This window comes from Apodemus sylvaticus, chromosome 2, assembly GCF_947179515.1.
Source record: "Apodemus sylvaticus chromosome 2, mApoSyl1.1, whole genome shotgun sequence".
NCBI lineage: Eukaryota > Metazoa > Chordata > Mammalia > Rodentia > Muridae > Apodemus > Apodemus sylvaticus.
Window position 1 is genome coordinate 166702179 of NC_067473.1, and position 20955 is coordinate 166723133.

The window sequence follows — 20955 nt, forward strand, 5'->3', positions numbered from 1 at the left end:
AGTTTTCCAGGCTAATATCCACTTATTAGTGAGTGCATACCATGATTGATCTTTTGAGACTGGGTTACCTCACTCAGTATGATGTTCTCCAGCTCCATCCATTTGCCTAAGAATTTCATGAGTTCATTGTTTCTAATGGCCGAATAGTACTCCATTGTGTAGATATACCACATTTTTTGCATCCATTCTTCTGTTGAGGGATACCTGGGTTCTTTCCAGCTTCTGGCTATTATAAATAGGGCTGCTATGAACATAGTGGAGCATATATCTTTATTACATGCTGGGGAATCCTCTGGGTATATGCCCAGGAGTGGTATAGCAGGATCTTTTAGAAGTGACGTGCCCATTTTTCTGAGGAACCGCCAGACTGATTTTCAGAGTGGTTGTACCAATTTGCAACCCCATGAGCAGTGGATGAGTGTTCCTCTTTCTCCACATCCTCTCCAACACCTGTTGTCTCCTGAGTTTTTAATCTTAGCCATTCTGACTGATGTAAGGTGAAATCTCAGGGTTGTTTTGATTTGCATTTCCCTGATGACTAATGAAGTTGAGCATTTTTTAAGATGTTTCTCTGCCATCCGAAGTTCTTCAGGTGAGAATTCTTTGTTTAACTCTGTACCCCATTTTTAATAGGGTTATTTGGTTTTCTGGGGTCTAACTTCTTGAGTTCTTTGTATATATTGGATATTAGCCCTCTATCTGATGTAGGGTTGGTGAAGATCTTTTCCCAATTTGTTGGTTACCGATTTGTCCTTTTGATGGTGTCATTTGCTTTACAAAAACTTTGTAATTTTATGAAGTACCATTTGTCAGTTCTTGATCTTAGAGCATACACTATTGGTGTTCTTTTCATGAACTTTCCGCTGTACCGATGTACTCAATAACACCTTGGCCAAAGAAGAAATAAAAAAAGAAATCAGAGAGTTTTTAGAACTTAATGAAAATGAAGGCACAACATACCCAGATCTTTGGGACACAATGAAAGCAGTGCAAAGAGGAAAACTCATAGCCCTGAGTGCCTCCAAAAAGAAAATGGAGAGTGCATACACTAGCAGCTTAAGGACACACCTGAAAGCCCTGGAACAAAAAGAAGCCAATTCACCCAGGAGGAGTAGAAGACAGGAAATCATCAAACTCAATGCTGAAATTAGTCAAGTGGAAACAAAGAGAAACATACAAAGAATCAACAAATCCAGTTTTGTAATAAGCTGGAAAATTTCTCTATGTAACTATACTTTAAGTTATTCCTTGATATTCAATTATGTTAACTGCAGCTAAGTTTGTATGAGGAATCCCGGAATGCCTTCAAGTACTCACATTTCCACTGGTAAAGTCTTCCTTTATAGCTTTTTACTTTTTTTAACTTTATTTTTCTTTCATTGGTTATTTTATTTATTTTCATTTCAAATGTTATCCCCCTTCCTCATTTCCCCTCTCCAAACCCCCTATATCATTCCCTTTCGTCCTACTTCTACAAGTGAGCTCCCCCATCCACCAACCCACCCACTCCTGTTTCACTGCCCAACATTCCCCTAGATGGAACATTGAGTCTCCACAGGACCAAGGTCCTCCCCTCACATTGATGCCAGATAAGGAATTCTCTGATACATAAGTAGCTGCAGTCATAGGTCCCTCCCTCTTTGGTGGGTGCTTTAGTCTATGGGAGCTCACAGGATCTGGTTGGTTGATATCTTTGCTCTTACTATGAGGTTGCAAATCCCTTCATAGTGAGTATGAGGACCCATGTGAAAACCAAGCTGTACATCTGTTAAAAATATGTAAAGGTCCTAGGTCCAGCCCTTGCATGACCTTTGGTTGGTGGTTCAGTCTCTGTGAGGCCCCATTTGTCCAAGTCAGTTGTCTTTGAAGGAATTCCTGTGCTGTCCTTGTCTTCTCATTCTCCCTCAGTACTATTCCCCTCTTCCACAAGACTCTTTGAGCCTTTTCTAATATTTGACTGTGTGGATTCTACATCTGTTTCTATCAGCTGCTGAATGAAGATTCTCAGAAGATATTTATGCTTAGCCACAGTCTGAATACATGGCAGAGTATCATTAACCTTATCATAGTTTGGGTCTTTCCCAAGGAATGGGTATCAAGTGGGGGCAGTCATTGATTGGCCATTCCTACTATCTCTGCTCCATCTTAATTCAAGTGTATCTTCTAGGCTGGACAAAATTTAAGACAAAATTATTGTGGATAGGTTGGTGCCCATTAAATTCCACTGGAAGTCCCACTTGGCTCCAGGAAGCAACCACTTCAGTCTCCACATCCCTAACTGCCAGGAGTCTCAACAATGGTGAACCCCATAAACATCAGGAGCTTCCCCCATCCCAGGTCTCAGACTATTCCCAGAGATGCCCTCTTATTGATTTTCTTTCTCTCAGCACTTAACTGCACACTACCACCACCACCATACTGAATCCCCATCACTATTCCCCTCTTTACCCACTCTCCCACCTAGTTCACTCTATTCATATACCTATAATGCATATTTTATTTTCCCTTATTGGTGAGAAATAAGCATCTTTAATTGAGTCCTCCCTGTTAGTTTTTTTTTTTTTTGACTCTTTAGATTGCAGAATGGTTATCTTGTACTTTATGGCTAATGTCCACTTATAAGTGATTACATAGCATTTTCTATTTCTACATCAAGGTTACCTCTCTTGGAATGATATTTTATATTTCCAATCATTTCCCTGCATGTTATGTGGTGTTTTGTTTTTAATGGTGTAATAGTATTCCATTGTTTAAATATGCCACATTTTCTTTATCCATACTACAGGTCAGGGTCTTCAATGTTCTTTCATTTTTTTTTTTTTTTGCTATTACCCATAAAGCCACTATGAAAATAGTTGAGCAGATTTCCTTGTGATGTGGTGTAGCATCATTTAGGTAATGCTTCACATTTCTGCTTAATTTATTGACCCCTCAGTACTCCTCTCCTCTTCCTCCATTTCTCTTTCCCTCCCAGGTTTCTCCCTCCCTCTACCTTCTGTGATTATTTTGCTCCTCATTCTATGTAGGATTTAAGCATCTAAACTTTGGTGTTTCTTCTTCTTCAGTTCCATATGGTTTGTGGGTTGTATTATGGATATTTTGAGCTTTTGGGCTAATATCCACTTATCAGTGAGTACATACCCTGTGTGTTCTTTGTGATTGAGTTACCTCACTCAGGGTGATATTTTCCAGTTCCAATCCTTTGCCTAAAAACTTCATGAATTCACTGTTTTTCATAGCTGAGTAGTACTTCATTGTGTAAATATACCACATTTCCTCTATACATTCTTCTGTTGAAAAATATCTGGGTTCTTTGCAGCTTCTAGCTATTTTTTTAAAGCATGTTTCCTTATTACATGTTGGGTATATGCCCAGGTGTGGTATAGCTGGGTCCTCAGGTTGTATTATTTCTAGTTTTCTGAGGCACTGCCAAACTGACTTCTATAGTGGTTGTACCAACCTGAAATCCCACCAGAAATGGAGTAATGTTCCTCTTTCTCCACATCCTCACCAACATCTGCTGTCACGTGAGTTTTTCATTTTAGCCATTCTGACTGGTATGAGGTGGAATCTCAGGGGTTTTTAATTTGAATTTCACTGAAAACTCGAGACAGAACAGTTCTTTAAGTGCTTCACAGCCATTTATGTTACCTAAATTATGTTACCTAAACAGTTGAGAATTCTCTGTTTAGCTCTGTACCCCATTTTTAAGAGGGATATTTAATTCTCTGGAGTCTATCTTCTTGAGTTCTTTGTATATATTGGATATTAGTCCTCTATCAAATGTAGGACTGGTAAAGATCTTTTCCCAATCTCTTGGTTGCCCTCAATAGGCAGAGGCAAATTAATCTGAATCCTACAGAGAGAGTTCCAGGATAGCTAGGGTAGCACTTAGAAAAGCTGTATCAAAACAAACAAAAACAATAAAACAAAAACAATTCAAACAAACTAAAACCACCAGCTCAGAAAACATAAACAAACAAACAAAAAACCAATCAGTACAAATGGACATTAAATGACACCAAAACTGAAGGTGCCTGAACCAGAACATGGATGAAATACCTAGAGTGGCATTAAACATTCAGTGGATAAGTACACAGATTCTAGATTAGAACAAGTTACTGTATCAATACTAACTGTCCTGAGTTTAATTATTTGAGTACAGTTGTATTATAAAGTATTTTGTCTGGAAAATATAGAAGAACATGTGAGCCTCAATTTTGTTTGGTTTGTTTGGTTCTATGACATAGGCTCTTATATTCATTTTCAGGAATTATGTCTTAAATTCCTAATTGCCAGTATCACAGTGTAAGTCACTACATTAGAAAACTTCAAGTATTACAATCTTTTCTATAAGGCCTCAACTTATAATACATGGATTAGTGTGGAGAGATACGACAACTGATAACTTGCATAAAAATATTCTGTATTTTCTTGAGCTATCCTTGCAACTGTTCAACAAACTTGATATTATATTTTAGGGACAAATGAAATGTTTGTAATAAGGTGAAAAGCTTCTACATGAAAGAAAAGTAAAAAAGCAAAACAAAATGTTAATCAACTAACTTGAGAAATCAAAGCCAGAAACAACATTTTATCTCTTAATTTTTCTTTCAATTAAGACAATTTATCCTATCAATAATGGAAACAGGCTTATTATTAGGGTTATTTGTGTAGTTCTATAGGAGTTTAACAAAGCAGAAAGAATAGAATCCTTGAGGCTTTGGGGCAAAGGTTGTCTATGCACCAGAGGAGATGTGTCTTGTCTCCAACAAGAAGGAAATTGGCCTCTCTTCTGTCAAGTCAGACTCCAGAAGACATTCTCAATGCTCTTGCAACTTTTTCTTTCTGTTTGTACAGCACACTATGTTCTGTAATCAAAATAGTTGTTTGTTAGGAGTCACAAAGTATTAGAGGCAACAAGTAGGGATCAATACATTTCATTTTTACCTTTTACTTTTGGTGGAGAATTATCCAGGGAATTTATCCATTCTCTTTCCACAAATACAAGCGTAGGAATTTTCACTGTTAGTATATTCTAGTCTTACTTTAGATAAGAATCCACATCCTCCAGGCTTAAAGTTGACTCTCCTGATTTTCAAGGCATTGAACAACAAAAAAAGAGTAGGCAACTGTATAATTTTGAACATTCAAAATAATGCATGACTGAAAGCCGGTAGAACAACTCTGGAAATCAATTTGGCAGTTCTTCAGAAAACTGGGCATAATATATCAGAAGACCCTGATATATCACTCCTGGACAAATACCCAGAGGATCCTCGAGCATATAATAAGGACACATGCTCCACTATGTTCATAGTAGCCTTATTAATAATAGCCAGAAGCTGGAAAGGACCCAGATGTTCCTCAATGGAGGAATGGATACAAAAATTGTGGTTTGCACAATGGAATACTACTCAGCTATTAAAAACAATTATTTCCTGAAATCCTTAGGCAAATGGGTAGAACTGGAAAATATCATCCTGACTGAGATATCTCAATCACAGAAGAACACACATGGTATGCATTCACTGATAAATTGATATTAGCACCAAAGCTTGTAATACCCAAGAGATACTTCACAGATCAAATGAAGCCCAAGAAGAAAGAAGAGCAAAGTGTGGATACTCTGGTAATTCTTAGAAGGTGTAAAAAATATCCACAGAAGGAGATACAGAGACATAGTGTGGAGCAGAGTCTGAGGGAAAGACCATGCAGAGACTGCCCCACCTAGGAATCCATCAAATACACAATTATAAAGCCAAGACTAAACCATCTACCAAAGAATGCACATGGAGTTACTCATGGCTCCAGATGCCCAGGCAGCAGAGAATTGCCTTGTTGAACATGAAAGGGAAAAGAGGCCCTTTGTCCTGGGAAGACTCTGTTGCAGTGTACAGGAATACCAGGACAGGGAAGCGGGGGTGGGTTAATTGGAGGACAGAGCGAGGGGAGATGGGTTATAGGATTTTCATGGAGGAAAGAAAAAAAAGAGGACAACATTTGAAAGGCAAATAAAGAATATATCTACCAACAAAAATTAAAAAAAATTTATTGGCCAAAGTATACAGAATATAGAACTGTTTATCTTAATTTCATCACCAAAATGTTTTCTTTTCTCTAGGCTCATTAAAAAGAAATGGTCTCCTGAACACACCAAAGCTCTACATCTCATTTCCCACTCACAAATTTTTATCAGGAGGTAAATCTGATTTTCAACATTTCCCTAGTATTATTTTACCTCAACCTGCTGTCCCATTTATATTTTGTCAAAAAAAATGCTAAGACAATAGTAAAACAGATGTGTGTAGCACACAGAACAAGGTCTTAGATGTCTGTGTTTTGAGGAAAAGGAGAAATTTGAAATATAGTCACAGATGAGGGCTTATAACTACTGTTTTAGATTTTAAATTTAGATTGTTTTATTCCTGCCCATTTCATAGCTAAAGGGTCTTCACAGAAACACGGTAATCTTCTGAATTTCCAGTATGCAACAAAACTCTGATTTCAGCAAGATGTTTTAACAAAGACCATAACTACACATTTGTTAAATGAATGCAGCTAAATAAAAAGGTAAATTTGAACACAGAAAATATCATCAAAACAGAAGGACTGTGTGTTTTTGGTCAACTGGGCTACATAGCAAACCAAGAAGTAAAAAGGGAATTATATAATAACTGATAATTAATTAAGATCCTCTTGTATAAATCAACAGAAATGAGATTTCCCCTCAGGTTGAGGTGAGTTGAAACAAACCTCAGATGATCAGGGAAGCACTATTGCTAGTTTTTTTGTCTAATAGCGGAAGCTGATTAAATGCGCTCAAAATGGAGAACCTCAATAATAAATCCATCCCGGCCTAGTGGGACACAATCCATCATCTCAGTTTTGAGATGATGGAGATAGGGGGATAACACTTCAAGGCTAAACTTCAATATATAGGAGTTTGTGACTATTCTGGCTTAATGAGATTCTGTCAAAGGAGAGAAAGAGAATTAAATCCACTGAAACCACCAGGGACCTAGACTTCAAAAGGATGAGTCTTTAGCAAAATAAAACACTCTTTGAATTTTGGGTTAAGGATGAGGAGAAATGAAATATTCAAATTTACTAAATTTAAGAATGTTATAAAAAAGGAAGATAAATTAAACCAAGTAGCTTGTTGTAAAAGACAGAACAAGTAATATACATTAAGAATGACTAAGTGTATTAGTCAGCCATGAGATATGTATGTCAAACATGAGCCAAAAAGAGGTTCCTAGAAGATACCAGCTGTTCACAAAAAATAATTAACATAAAGAAATAACATGTATGTTCACTCAGTGACTTGCACAGAAGTTGACATGACAGCTTGATTGATTTTTATTTTCCCTCTTGTGTTGTTGTTTTGTGGAGAGAGAAATTACATTAAGTGTGTAGGAAGGTATGCAACAACAAAAAGTATTCAGTGGGAAGGTAACTTGATCAAAACATATTTTATTAAAAAAGGCTAAATAAAACATAAAAATTTAACATTAGAAAAAAGGTACAAATACAGAAGTTATTTGTTTTTAAAAGAAAATCCAAGTGCAAGACAAAGGATGCCACCAGAGGAATTACTTACTCATCAGGGAGATGACAGAGGTCTCCCACACAACACAGGTTATTGCTCTTACCTTTGTTTGCCATAACTACATGGTAAGGTCCTATTGATTATGATACTCCACACATATGACATCAAGACATAGACAAGTCAATCTCAAACCAATATGGAAATATCTTCCCCTGGGCTGGCATTCAAAGAGTTAGAAGTTTTCCATATTGCATGGGAGAAAAGATATAAGTAGTTGTATCCTGCACTGGATGTTACATACTACAATGATGACCTGATAGGTTATAGCATAAATCGATGCTTTTGTATTGGAACTGAGGCATTTACCACAGGCGACAATCATGTTTGGTGTTGTAATCCGAATCAAAAGCCCAAGATTTAGGGAGTTCACAGGCCTTAGATTGGAACTTGCTACAACTGCTCTGCTAAGTGGTCAAAGCTTAAAATGCATTCTTAACAGTCATAGTTATGGCCTAGGCCTGGGCTGCTCTAACCTCCATCAGAGAAACTTCTTTACACAGTGAGCCATAGTCCATGCAGTGTGGCAGAATTGGTCAAAGTGCTTAGGAGAACTGTTTATGTGCCCAGGCCTAAAGGAGAACTCTACATCAGTTTTTTTCCTTTCCGTACAACCAGCAAGACTCAGGGAACAGCAGGGAAGAGGGCATAGAAAGCATGGTGAGAACCAGAGAAATGAAAGAACTCTGTGAAATGCAGGCTCTGGACAAGATGAAATTTTAACAAGATTACTTCTTCTTAAGAAGGCTCTATTTTAGGTAACAGCTCCTGGAAAAAGGAGATTCAATTCTTTGTTGAGGATGTGGCCAGTTGTGGAGTTCTTTGTTCAAGTAGATGGTCTATAACCATGCATATATGGATAGTTAATTACAAGGACATGACTTATCAGGATCTATGTTAGCGATTTCAGTGGGAGTAGGGGATGATATTTTCATATATTACTTGATATATATGAACTACTCAAGAAATATATATGTATATATTATTAATAAAAATAAACAGCGAAGCATTTTCTACCATATTATAAATGAAAAAACATAAAATTTACACAAGAAAACACCTTGAAACACAAGGTAGACATCCATATGTATCTAAAATGTTCTTATATTTATGAATAACCAACAATTATATAATCTAACAACAGTAAAAAATGTCACATGAGTGTCTGAGAGACTCAAGCTCAAGGTATCTGAAATCATGATTCAGTGACTTCACAAAATCTCAAGTTGTTGACTTGCTAGGACCATATTCTCCTTTTTTATTGAATATCCTCTTCATTTACATTGCCATGGTAAAACCTTTCCCAATTCCCCCCTCCCCAAAGACTCCCAATGCCTCCTCCCTCCCCCTGCCTCCACATATATGCCCCTCCACCTGACACAATCCCACCTCCACCCAACACAATCCCACCTCCACCCCTCGGTTTCCCTGTGTTGGGGTCTCTTTTGAGACTTTACTTGGACAAGGACCATGCCTCCCACTGATGCCCAACAAGGCTTTACTCTGCCATATGTTTGTCTGGAACCATTTGTGCCCCTTGATTGATGGTTCAGTCCCTGGGTCTTGGGGTGGCTGGGTGGCTGAAATCATTGTCTTCCCATGGGGCTGTATGCCCTTTCAGCTCTTCTGGACTACCTTCCAGCTCCTCCATTGGGGACCCCATGACAAATCCAATAGTTGGTTGATAACATATGCCTCTGTATTTGTAAGTCTCTGGCAGGGCCCCTCTGGAGACAACCATTGCATGCTCCTTTTGGTATACACTTACATTTATCTAAGAATTTCATAATTTCATTGTTTTTAATAGCTGAATATTTATATACCACAGTTCCTGTATGAGTTCCTCTGTTGAGGGACATCTGGGTTCTTTCCAGCTTCTGGCTATTATAATAAGGCAGCAATGAACATAATGGAGCATGTGCCCTTCTTACATGTAGGAACATCTTCTGGGTATATGCCCAGGAGTGGTATAGCTGGGTTAACAGGTAGTACTATGTCTAATTTTCTGAGGTATCGCCAAACTGATTTCCAGAGTGGTTTTACCAGCCTGAATTCCCACCAACAATAGAGAAGTGTTCCTTTTTCCCCACATCCTCTCCAGCATCTGCTGTCCCCTGAGTTTTTTATCTTAGCCATTCTGACTGGTATAAGGTGGAATCTCAGTGTTGTTTTGATTTGCATTTCCCTAATAACTAAGGAAGCAGAACAGTTCTTTAGGTGCTTTAGGGCCATTCGAGTTTCCTCAATTGAGAATTCCCTGTTTACCTCTGTACCCCATTTTTAATAGGGTTATTTGACTCTCTGGAGACTAACTTCTTGAGTTCTTTATATACATTGGGTATTACCTGTCTATGGGATGTAGGGTTAGTGAAGGTCTTTTCCCAATTTGTTGGCTGCCATTTTGTCCTATTGACCATGTCCTTTGCCTTCCAGAAGCATTGCAGTTTCATGAGGTCCCATTTGTCGATTCTTGTTCTTAGAGCATAAGCCATTGGTGTTCTGTTCAGGAACTTTCCCCTGTGCCCATGTGCTCAAGATTTGTCAACGCTTTCTCCTCTATAAGCTTCAGTGTCTTGTTTTATGTGTAGATTCTTAATCCACTTCAACTTGAGCTTTGTTCAAGGAGATAAGAATGGGTTGATTTGCATTTTTCTGCATGCAGATCTCTAGTTGATCCAGCACAATTTGTAAAAAATGTTGTCTTTTTTCCATTGGATATTTTTGGCTCCTTGGTCAAAAATCAAGTAACCAAACATGTGTGGGTTCTTTTCTGGGTCTTTAATTATATTCCATTGATCTTCCAGCCTGTCTGCATGCCAATACCAAACAGTTTTTATCACAATTGCTCTGTAGTAGAGCTTGAGGTCAGGGATGGTGATTCCTCCAGAAGATTTTTTGTTGTGGAGAATAGTTTTTGCTATCCTGGGTTTTTTGTTTTTCCAGATGAATTTGAGAATTGCTCTTTTTAGATCTATGAAGAACTGATTTCAGATTTTGATAGGGATTGCATTGAATCTGTACATTGCTTTCGGCAAGATGGCCATTTTTACTATATTGATCCTGCCAATCCATGAACATAGGAGATCTTTCCACCTTCTGAGACTTTCTTCGATTTCTTTCTTCAGAGGCTTAAAGTTCTTGTCATATAGATCTTTCACTTGTTTCATTAGGGTCACACCTAGGTATGACATATTATTTGGGACTATTGTGAAGGGTGTCATTACCCTAATTTCTTTCTCCTCTTGTTTATCCTTTGAGTAGAGGAAGGCTACTGATTTGCTTGAGCTAATTTTATATCCAGCCACTTTGCTGAAGTTGTTTTTCAGCTTGAGAAGTTCTCTGGTGGAAGTGTTGGGGGTCATATAAGTATACTATCATATTATCTGCAAATAGTGACAGTTTGACTTCTTCCTTTCCAATTTGTATACCTTTGACCTCCTTTTGCTGCCTGATTGCTCTGACTGGGACTTCAGCTACTATATTGAATAGATAAGGAGAGAGTGGGCAGCCTTGTCTGGTCCCTGATTTTAGTGAGATTGCTTCAAGTTTGTCTCCATTTAACTTGATGTTGGCTACCAGTTTGCAGCATATTGCTTTCACTATGTTTAGGTATGGGCCTTGGATTCCCGATCTCTCCAAGACTTTTATCATGAAGGAATGCTGAATTTTGTCAAAAGCCTTTTCAGCATCTAATGAAATGACCATGTGGTTTTCTTTCATTTAGTTTGTTTATGTAGTGGATTACATTGAAAGATTTCCGTATATTGAATCATTCTTGCATCCCTGGGATGAAGCATACCTGATTGTGGTGAATTATAGTTTTGATGCATTCTTGAATTCGGTTGGCCAGGATTTTGTTCAGTATTTTTGCATCAATATTCATGAGGGAGATTGGTCTGAAGTTGACCTTCCTTGTTTGGTCTTTGTTTGGTTTTGGTATAAGAGTGATTGTGGTTTCATAGAATGAGTTGGGTAGTGTTCCTTGAGTTTCTATTTCATGGAAAAGTTTGAAGAGTATTGGTATTAACTTTTCTTTGAAAATCTGATAGAATACCCCGCTAAACCCATCTGGTCCTTGGTGGGTTTTGTTGTTGTTGTTGTTGTTGTTGTTGTTGTTGTTTTTGTTGTGAGACTATTAATGACTGCTGCTATTTATTCAGGACTCATGAGACTATTTAGATGATTTATCTGATCCTGTTTTAGTGTTGGTGCCTGGTGTTTATCTAGAAAGTTGTTCATTTCATCCAGGTTTTCAAACCTTGTTGTGTATAAACTCTTGTAGTAGGATCTGATGATTTTTTGAATTTCCACAGTTTCTGTCATTATGTCTCCCTTTTCATTTCTGATTTTATTAATTTGAATACTGACTCTGTGCCCTCTGGTTAGTCTGGTTAAGTGTTTATCTATCTTGTTGATTTTTTCAAAGAACTAGCTGCTCCTTGTTTTGTTGATCCTTTGTATAGTTCTTTTTGTTTCTGTTTGGATGATTTTGGCCCTAAGTTTATTTCCTGCCATCTAGTCCTCTTGGGGGTATTTGCTTCCATTTGTTCTAGAGTTTTCAAGTACCCTGTCAAGCTGTTAGGCACTGAGAGCTATGAGTTTTCCTCTTAGCAATGCTTTCATTGTGTCCCATAAATTTTGGTATGATGTGTCTTCATTAAATTCTAAAAAGTCTTTAATTTCTTTCTTTATTTCTTCCTTTGCCAAGCTGTCATTGAGAAGAGCATTGTTCAAGTTCCATGTGTACTTTCCATTGCTTTTGTTTGAGCTTAAGACCAACCTTCGGTCATGGTGATCTGATAAGATACATGGAATAATTTCAATAATTCGGTATCTGTTGAGTCCCATTTTGTGACCAATTATGTGCTCAATTTTGGAGAAGGTACCATGAGGTGCTAAGAAGAAGTGATATTCTTTTGCTTTAGGGTAGAATGTTCTATAAATATCTGTTAGATCCATTTGGTTCATAACTTCAGTTAGTTTAACTGTATCTCTGTTTAGCTTCTGATTCTATATTTGAAAGTCCATTTTTGAAAGTGGGGTTTTGAAGTCTTCCACTATTATTGTGTGGGATGCAATGTGTGCGTTGAACTTTATTAAAGTTTCTTTTATGAATATAGGTGCCCTTGCATTTGGAGCATAGATGTTCAGAATTGAGAATTCATATTGGTAGACTTTTCCTTTGACCAGTATGAAGTGTCCCTCCTTATCTTTTTTGACAACTTTTGGTTACCATATACCTCTTAAGCCATGTTCTGTCAGTTCCTTAAACATACAATGACCCTTTGTAACACTTGCTGATAGACTGACTTTCACAAATTGTCTTTATCCATGAGTTCATAGAAAATGAGGAAAGTTATGTGAAACAAGAGAAAAACATTTTTACACAGTCCTCCCAATACTCACACCAGTGTTAGAGTGTAAAGGGTCCAGAAACTCACAGTTTAGATGGGACATTGTCAATCCATTCCCAAACCTTTCTTTTATTATCATAAGACAATCCAATCCAGTAACTGTTTCGAAAAACCTGGAGCTGAAGGAACTTCTGTAAAGGAAAATCACACCTTAAGATGAAATTTGTGTCTGTATGATGAGAGAAGAACAAGCAGGAAAGTTCCCAAGATTCCTGTCATTTTTTAATTTCATTTCTTCTCACCACTCAGTCCAACCATGTTCATTTTCTAAAGGAATTTCTACTAGAAGAATATTTATATCAAAGCTGATGTGAGTTCAATAAAATATATAAAATAAAAAACTTCAGGTGTCCAGACACATTGTGTTAATGACATGACTTGTGACTGTGTTTCTTACACCAAGTCCCACTGTGTAACCAAGGCAGTCCTTGAACTCACAATCTTCCTGCATAACGCAGAAAGTTTTTAGATTTAGCATTCTCTTTGACAGATGTATCAATGTATTCTATTGCATCCTCAATACCTGAGCTAAAGAGAAAATTCTCAACAGAAGAATCATGAAAAACCAAGACGCATACAAATAAATGTTCAAAGTACTTAGACATCAAGGAAATGCAAATCAAAAAACTCTGACATCCCATCTTTTACCAACAGAAATGGGTAAGATTAAAAAGTTGAGTGATAGCACAGGCTGGCAAGGATGTACAGCAAAGGGAGCACTCCCCAATTGCTGGTAGGAGTGAAAACATGTACAACTACTTTGGAAATGAATTTGGTGGTTTATCAGAAAACTCCCAAAAGTTCTACCTCAAGATCCAGCTATACCACTCTGGAGCATATAGCCAGAAGACCCTTGACCATCTCTCAAAAACACTTACTCAGCTATGTTCATAGCAGGTTTATTTGTAATAACCAGAAATTAGAAACACATAGATGATCCTCAAATGAAGAATGGATAAATATACGGTATACCTACAAAATTGAATACTAGTTAGCTACAGTAAAAAGAGAAACATCATGAATTTTGCAGGCTAATGGATGAAATGAGATTATCCTGAGTGATATAACCAAGTCCCTAAAGGACATGCATGGTATGTATTCACTTACTGGTAGATATTAGCTGTAAAAGCCAGGATGCCCATGCTACAATCCACAGTCATAAGGACACTGGAGAGGAAAAATGGCACAAGCAAGGGTGCTTGAGTCTCAATTGTAAGAGGAATGGAATGGTCATACCAAGAAGATGGAGGGAGGAACTGAGGGGTGGAAATAGAGGGTAGTGGGGGTCATGGTCAGGTGTGTGGAGGGGTGGTGGGATGTGCTGATAGCCAAGAGAATGAATGGGAATCTGCAACTGATGGAGGATGTAGTAAGGGACATCTCCAGGATAAGATGGAGACCAGTGTAGGGGAGGTGCACATCAATCAGTAGGGGTGTCATTAGCTGGAACTCACAACATTGGGACGGAGTCTGGGGGATGCTGCTTCCTCTGGCCAGTAAAATATGCTGGGGAAGTGATAGGGATACCAATCCACCCACAGTAAAATCCACTCAAAATTCATCCTGTCTACAAGAAATGCATGGGTTGTTGATGAGGGTAGAGAAAAACAATTACTGGCTCAGCTTGAGACCTATCCCATAAAAATCACCAATCCCAGGCCTTATTAATCAAACTCTGTTATGCTTGTGGGAAGGAGTCTAGCATGGCTGTCCTCTGAGTCTCCACCTAGCTGCTGATACATACAGATTCAGACATCCATACCAGACAGTGGATAGAGCTTGGGGACTCAAGAAAGAATAGGAGGAAGAACTGTGACCCTGAAGGGAATAGGAACTTCACAGGAAGTCCAACAGAATCAACTAACCTAAAAACTTAGGGATCTCAGAGACTAAAACTTCAAACAAAGAACATTCAAGGGGCTCACCTATACTACCCTGCACAAGTGAAGTTTGGTCTTCATGTGGCTTCTGAACAACTGGAGGAGTCACTATTCCAAAATCTGTTTCCTGCACATGGTTATGCTCTTCTAACAGGGCTGTCTTGTCTGGGCTTAGTGGGAGAGGATGCACATATCCTCATGGAGAATTGATGTGCCAGGGTGAATGGATAACAAGGAAATTCTCACCCTCTCAGAGAAGATGGAGATGGGGTACGGATTATTGGAGGAAGTGATGAAGAAAGGGGATGTGATCAGGATACAAAAATTAATAACTGAAATAATTATATTAGTAATAATTACTATAAAATAGTACTTATGCTTACTGTATCAAATAAAAAATCCCACCATTATTTGACATTAAAAATCCTTTTACATTGTTTTAATGTGTATCAAATTGATGTATAAATATAGACTGTGTTGTAATTAAAAAGGTTTCAAAGTGATCCTATAATTCTTTCTCTAGAAAAGTAGAGTCTTCGTATTTGAAGAGACTTCACTAATAATAATTTAAACAGGAAATGTCAGAATCTTGGAAATTCTGCTTTCCTTTAAGTAACCTTTCTGAACATGTATTTCTTTTTTAACAAAACATAAAAATACTATGCAGTAGGCAGTTTCATCAGGGAAAGACGTGCTCTTTGAGGGACTCTCTGTAGAAACCTGAGAAATGATAGAAACTGAAAGCTACAAGTGTCTTGAGTAATGAATCTCCTTTTAACAGGCCTGTGTCCCACAGTTTTGCTTACATTATAGGAAAACCATATACAAATGAAGAAAGAAAACAGGATTCAGGATTCAGTATCTCATTATTACGGGTTAAGACAGAGTCTAAGAGAATAAAGGGGCAAGAAAAATTCTACAGTACCAGTTCATCCTCATCATCTATCTTCAGAAGAGATAGCCTGTAATTCATACACTTCTGTTTACATCCACTCCATGTTTGTCTGTCCATGATGAAAGAATAGCATTTTATACCAAAGCAGAACCAGTGTCTTTCAACTCCTCTGCCTACAACAGAGAAGGAAAATGGTTAAACTTATTTTCTGGTATTCTGTTACCAGAACAAAGTACTTATTAAGCCTCTGTAAAAAGACAAAAGAAAAATCTCAGAGGTCTCAAAATTTGAGATTCTATAATGCCAGAGTCCCCTGCACACCAATGATCTATGCAACATTGTTAATAACAGTAGAGATACAAAAAAAATTTTATGCGTCAGTCATGGATGAATCAGTAGAGAAAATGTAACACATATACACAAAAGAATACTTAAAGGAAAACGAATCAGTCCAGCATAATGACTTGTCCTTATAACCAGAGCACTCCAAAGAAGAAGGCAGTAGGGTCACCACCAGTTTTAGTCCATCCTAGGCAAAGTGAAGAATTCCAATCTAGTCACCACTACAGTGTCTTAAGCCACCTTGGGGTGGAGAGTGGCATCATTTCTCACACTGACACCCAAAGGGAGATGCCAACATATGTGATGGGCATGGATGAACTTGAGGATGGTGTGCAAAGTAAATCACACTAGGTCTAAGAACAACTTTATGTTTCGAGGCAGATCAGGCTTCTGAAACAACCAAGATCTATATAAAACAGAGGCTTCTGAGATCCCAGGGCTGGAGAAGAAGCAATGAGCACTTGCTACTCAGAGGCAGGTAAAGTGATGGCAAAATTCCAGGCATACATTGTCTGCATAGTGGTCTACAAACTACTGTGTGCTCAGCATTGTGCCATGGTCTCTGTTACAGTCTGTTACTTAAGAGTAATAAGAGATACACGAGGAAGACTTTGATGTTGATAGTCTGTTGTCCTGATTATGTTGATGCCTTAAGTCTTGTGCCCACATGCACAAATGCTCAAGTTGAATACATTAAAATGTGTGCAGTTTGTACAGCAACATCATTGCAATAGGAATATTTTCTTTAATGAAGTACTGTGAATGAATATGCTCTATTAACAAACTTTATTTCCAACCTTCATTTTTCTGTGAAGAGTTACCATGTGTAGCTCAGACTGTTCTGGAATTTTCTGGAATGTCAATATATTCCTGAAAGTTATAATTCTCCACCCACAACCTCATAATCTTAGAGATTATCCTTTACAGATAATTAAGTTATTTTAAAGTCATGACACAAAATCATTTATGTGGGTCTGGAATACTTCAAAGTTGTTTTGGTGCTTGTGTTTCCTGTCACAAATTCTATAATGTAGCACTTTTAAATATATTATCCTGACATAATGAGAATCATTATATCCTACTATCACAGAGTAGTGAGAATATATACAAGAGCTGTTTATCTCCAAATCCTGAAAAAAAATTTAATGATTATCAATAAGCTTTGTCAGTTAAAGAAGACAAGCCACACTGAAGGGTAAGCAAGGTTCATTGTGACACTTGATATTCTCATCTTTCTAGTCTCATTCACTATCACTGGCAGAGTTGCACTGTATATATACCATGGTGTAACTTCTTTGTCTGCTTCAAGAATGGTCTCTTTATTAGAAAAAGCCCAACTCTCTCAAAATGTGTCAGATGGAAAGATACACACACACGTGCACACAAATACACACATACACATATCATTGTTTTTATACCAGTGTAAATGCTATAAGTCCATTTTAGCAAAAATGGTTGATAAATACATTCTTACTAAAAAGATCCATGTTCTGTCAGCAACAAAGTTGGAGACTCAAGTTTTCCCATGGACCAAAACTCTAAAAATTCTCAGGGGTATTGATTTGTAATTCAATCCCCAGCAAGCAGTAGGAGTACCAAAGAGACACTGACTTCTAGAAACTTTAGGATTCTCTTAAACCAAACATGGATTTCTGTGTATCCATGTCCCCCCATGAAATAAAAATCCCAAATGATTAACCCAGCCATCAACATCTTCTTATGCTGCTCATCAGACTTCAAAGCTTTAGAGAAGAAACAATTGATTATAATGTAATTCTGTATTCATGGTCCACCCACACTATATACCTGTGTGCTGTGAGGAATCTAAATCAGTCTTGGTTTCACTGTACCATCTGTTCTGTTCTCTGATGAGGGATTCCAGAAGATTGTTGCCTGCACTACACTCTATAGTCTTATTTATCAGCAGTTCTTCTTTTAAGTCCATGTCATTTTTCATAGTGCTGCAGTTTTGGTGGAGGTGGGTTAGAGTTTCCAGAAGTTCATGTTTCTCTTGACTATACTGAAAAAACTAAATTAGTCAAAGACATTATATCAAAAATGTTTATAAAAAATACATATGGAACATGGGAGAAAAAGCTTCATGTTGACAGCCTACACATATCATTACTTTTGGTGGTTCTTTAACATTGATAAATTAGCATGTCAATTAACTCACTATAGACACAGATACAAAAATTTTCTCCAAGGTAAGTAGACCATAAAATGAATATTAAAGCTGAATAAAATTATCATGAAAGTAACTTCCAATCACTTCATTTTGCAGCACAAATTTACAAATAATTACCTAAGTAAAATATTCAATGTATACTTAACACAGCATGAAAATTTGAACTAAAAATAAATTGTTAAGTAATTACAGAATTCTTGTGGGAGCAAATGGAATGCAATATATCCATATACATAGCTATGTTTTAAGACACAGTGGAAGTGATTTCCCCTGTTAATGTGGAGTAATCCAATAAAGTTTAACCTTTAATGTCTCTGTAGAGATGAAGTCTTTTTACTTAAGCATGATTTTGATATACACTGAAGAGATAAGAAAAGGTCATTTATTCTTTGAATAACTGTTTCTCACAGAATGTTTATGTAGACTAACAATCACCTGAGATCAGAACACAGACTATGATGAAGTTCTTTGAAGAAACATAACCAAATATGAGATAAAACTAAGCAATTCCCAACAGTCCCAGAGCTAACACATTATGTATGTATGAGAACAGGATACTGTAATAAGTCAGGAAAATATATTAAAGTCCAGAGATTCTGTCTTATCCCTAGATTGCAAGCAGGACAATGGACAATGTATAACAGCATAGTTAATGTCTAAAGCTATTCTTTAAGCAGAAGGCAAAGATGTATGTCAATTACTTACTGTTTGTCACCAACACTACAAAAATTACCAGCCGAAGGGAACAGAGGATTCCAAGAGCTATCACAATGAGCTGCCAAGTGACTGAACATTCTTAAATCAATAGAACAAAGCAAGAAAATCATCAGAATGAAAACAGCACATGCCAATACTAATAACAGTTTGAGCAGCATGGAAATAAGGGGAAATTTTGTACAAGTTGATGATACAAACTTACAGAAATGTGATGTCAAAATTGTAGATTTCTATCACAAATGCACTCACTGTACTATTCTTACATGTGTGAACTACCAAAAAAGTGACAAAATTTTGTGCATATTTCAACCTAGGCCTTGTATTGTGAATCCTCCTGACTCAGCCTAGAAGTAGCTGGATGACAGGAATGTACCCTCAGACAATTATACATTAACTAAATTATATTCTACAGAAAGTACTGGAGGCATAGATACAATCCAAGTACAAGACACCAAACAGAAGCATGCAGTACAACAGGAGAGCAAATCTGAGGACAGAGAGGAAGGAATGAGAAATGAATGTTATTGAGAACTGGCAGGGAACCACAGGTGCTCTGGGCCTGATCTCTATACATCGACATTTTCAAAAGGTCCTATAGTTTAACTCTCTTCTTCTATGTAATTATGATTTTGGTCTATATATTAGTAAATATTTTTGTGTATAAGGAATTTCTAATCTGAAAGTCATGCCTTTGATTACAAGAAAATCAAAGAAAAAAGAGATCTCATCTTGGAGCACAGACGACACAGTGTGTACAGAATAAGTAAAAATAGAGAATAAAATGTGAGATTTCCCTTTTTCCTTAACAAAAATTATTCTTTGGTGTTTTATGGAACTCACTATGTGGTTTACTCATTCCTACCCCCCACTAATCTTTCGCCCTCTTCTTTACTCTGAAAATTTGTTCTCAGGAGGAGACTTCCTCTTCTGATAGAGAATTGTTTTTGCTTAGTTGAATTAGATTTTATAGATATTTATGATACTTTCTTCAAGAGTTAAAGTATTGTTTGCACTGAATAGCCTTCATTTTCATAGGATTTGGGTATCTAGAATATTTCATGTATTTTCAGGCCATAGTTTGTTTATTAGCTTTAAATTTTTCAGAAATTTTCTTGACTAGACAAAATAATATAAAAGCTTAATGGTTTCTCATTTCTTCTTGATTATCAAGATTTTTTTACACATTCCTATTGTTATAATATATCCATCTGGTTTCTTCTATTACAAGATAGCACCTAAAAAGTAGAAGTTGGGTTTTTGGCTTTAGGTTTTTAAATTTTAAATTTTGATTGCTTTACTTTTAAACTTAATTTTGAACAACTTTGAACATGATCGCCCTCCAACTTTTATGCCCTCTCACCCGGGTTCATAACCAGCAAGATGAAATAGAACATGATAGTTTTCAATAAAACCAAGTAGGATATTTTTAAATTGTTTAAAATGCATTAAAATGTGACCATAGACATTTAAAACACTTACCTCTGGGGCCATGTGTCTCCTGAGACGTCACTTTGTTCTGCCACCCTGAAGTCTTATGAAATCTGCCAGTTGAAAATGTGACCTCCTGCTCACTCATCTTGGGAGTATGTGGAGTATGTTCTCTCTTAAATGTGTCCTTGAGTGATTTCTAAGGAAAAAATCAAATGTCCACCTTTATGAAGGTGTATGGATCTGATGATACAGAGGGTTGGTAAAGGTTGGGGGTCTGACTGACTCACTTAATGATTCAAATACACTGTCATGGACTGACCCCGATTTATATTACAAAGGAGAACCCTTTTCATATTTGTGCTAATATTAGTTATATTTCTACTGGTCACAACAATTATATTTAAAAAATATTGAAAGACTTAAAAATATACTAATAAATCATTATAATATTGACACAGCCTGTATATGTAAACTGTACA

General features: G+C 37.0%; 1 protein-coding gene across 1 annotated transcript; it reads right to left on the reverse strand.

Annotated features, from left to right (window-relative positions):
- Positions 1–13046: 13046 nt before the first annotated feature.
- On the reverse strand, positions 13047–18164 carry LOC127679314 (killer cell lectin-like receptor 5). The gene is made up of 3 exons (XM_052175081.1): positions 17947–18164; positions 15829–15971; positions 13047–13154 (listed from the first exon to the last, which is right to left on the reverse strand). Exons 1-3 carry the CDS (start codon positions 18095–18097, stop codon positions 13047–13049), a joined length of 402 nt encoding a protein of 133 aa, XP_052031041.1. The 5' UTR covers positions 18098–18164.
- Positions 18165–20955: the final 2791 nt, after the last annotated feature.

Bases quoted from the DNA above. Each gene is read 5' to 3' on its own strand.
- LOC127679314 (XM_052175081.1), bottom strand. From the start codon at position 18,097: ATGAAAAATGACATGGACTTAAAAGAAGAACTGCTGATAAATAAGACT. The intron at 15,972-17,946 runs GTATATAGTGTG...TCTCTGTTGTAG, and splicing joins AGATTCCTCACAGCACACAG to GCAGAGGAGTTGAAAGACAC. The intron at 13,155-15,828 runs GTACTGTAGAAT...TTTCCTTTACAG, and splicing joins TAGATGATGAGGATGAACTG to AAGTTCCTTCAGCTCCAGGT.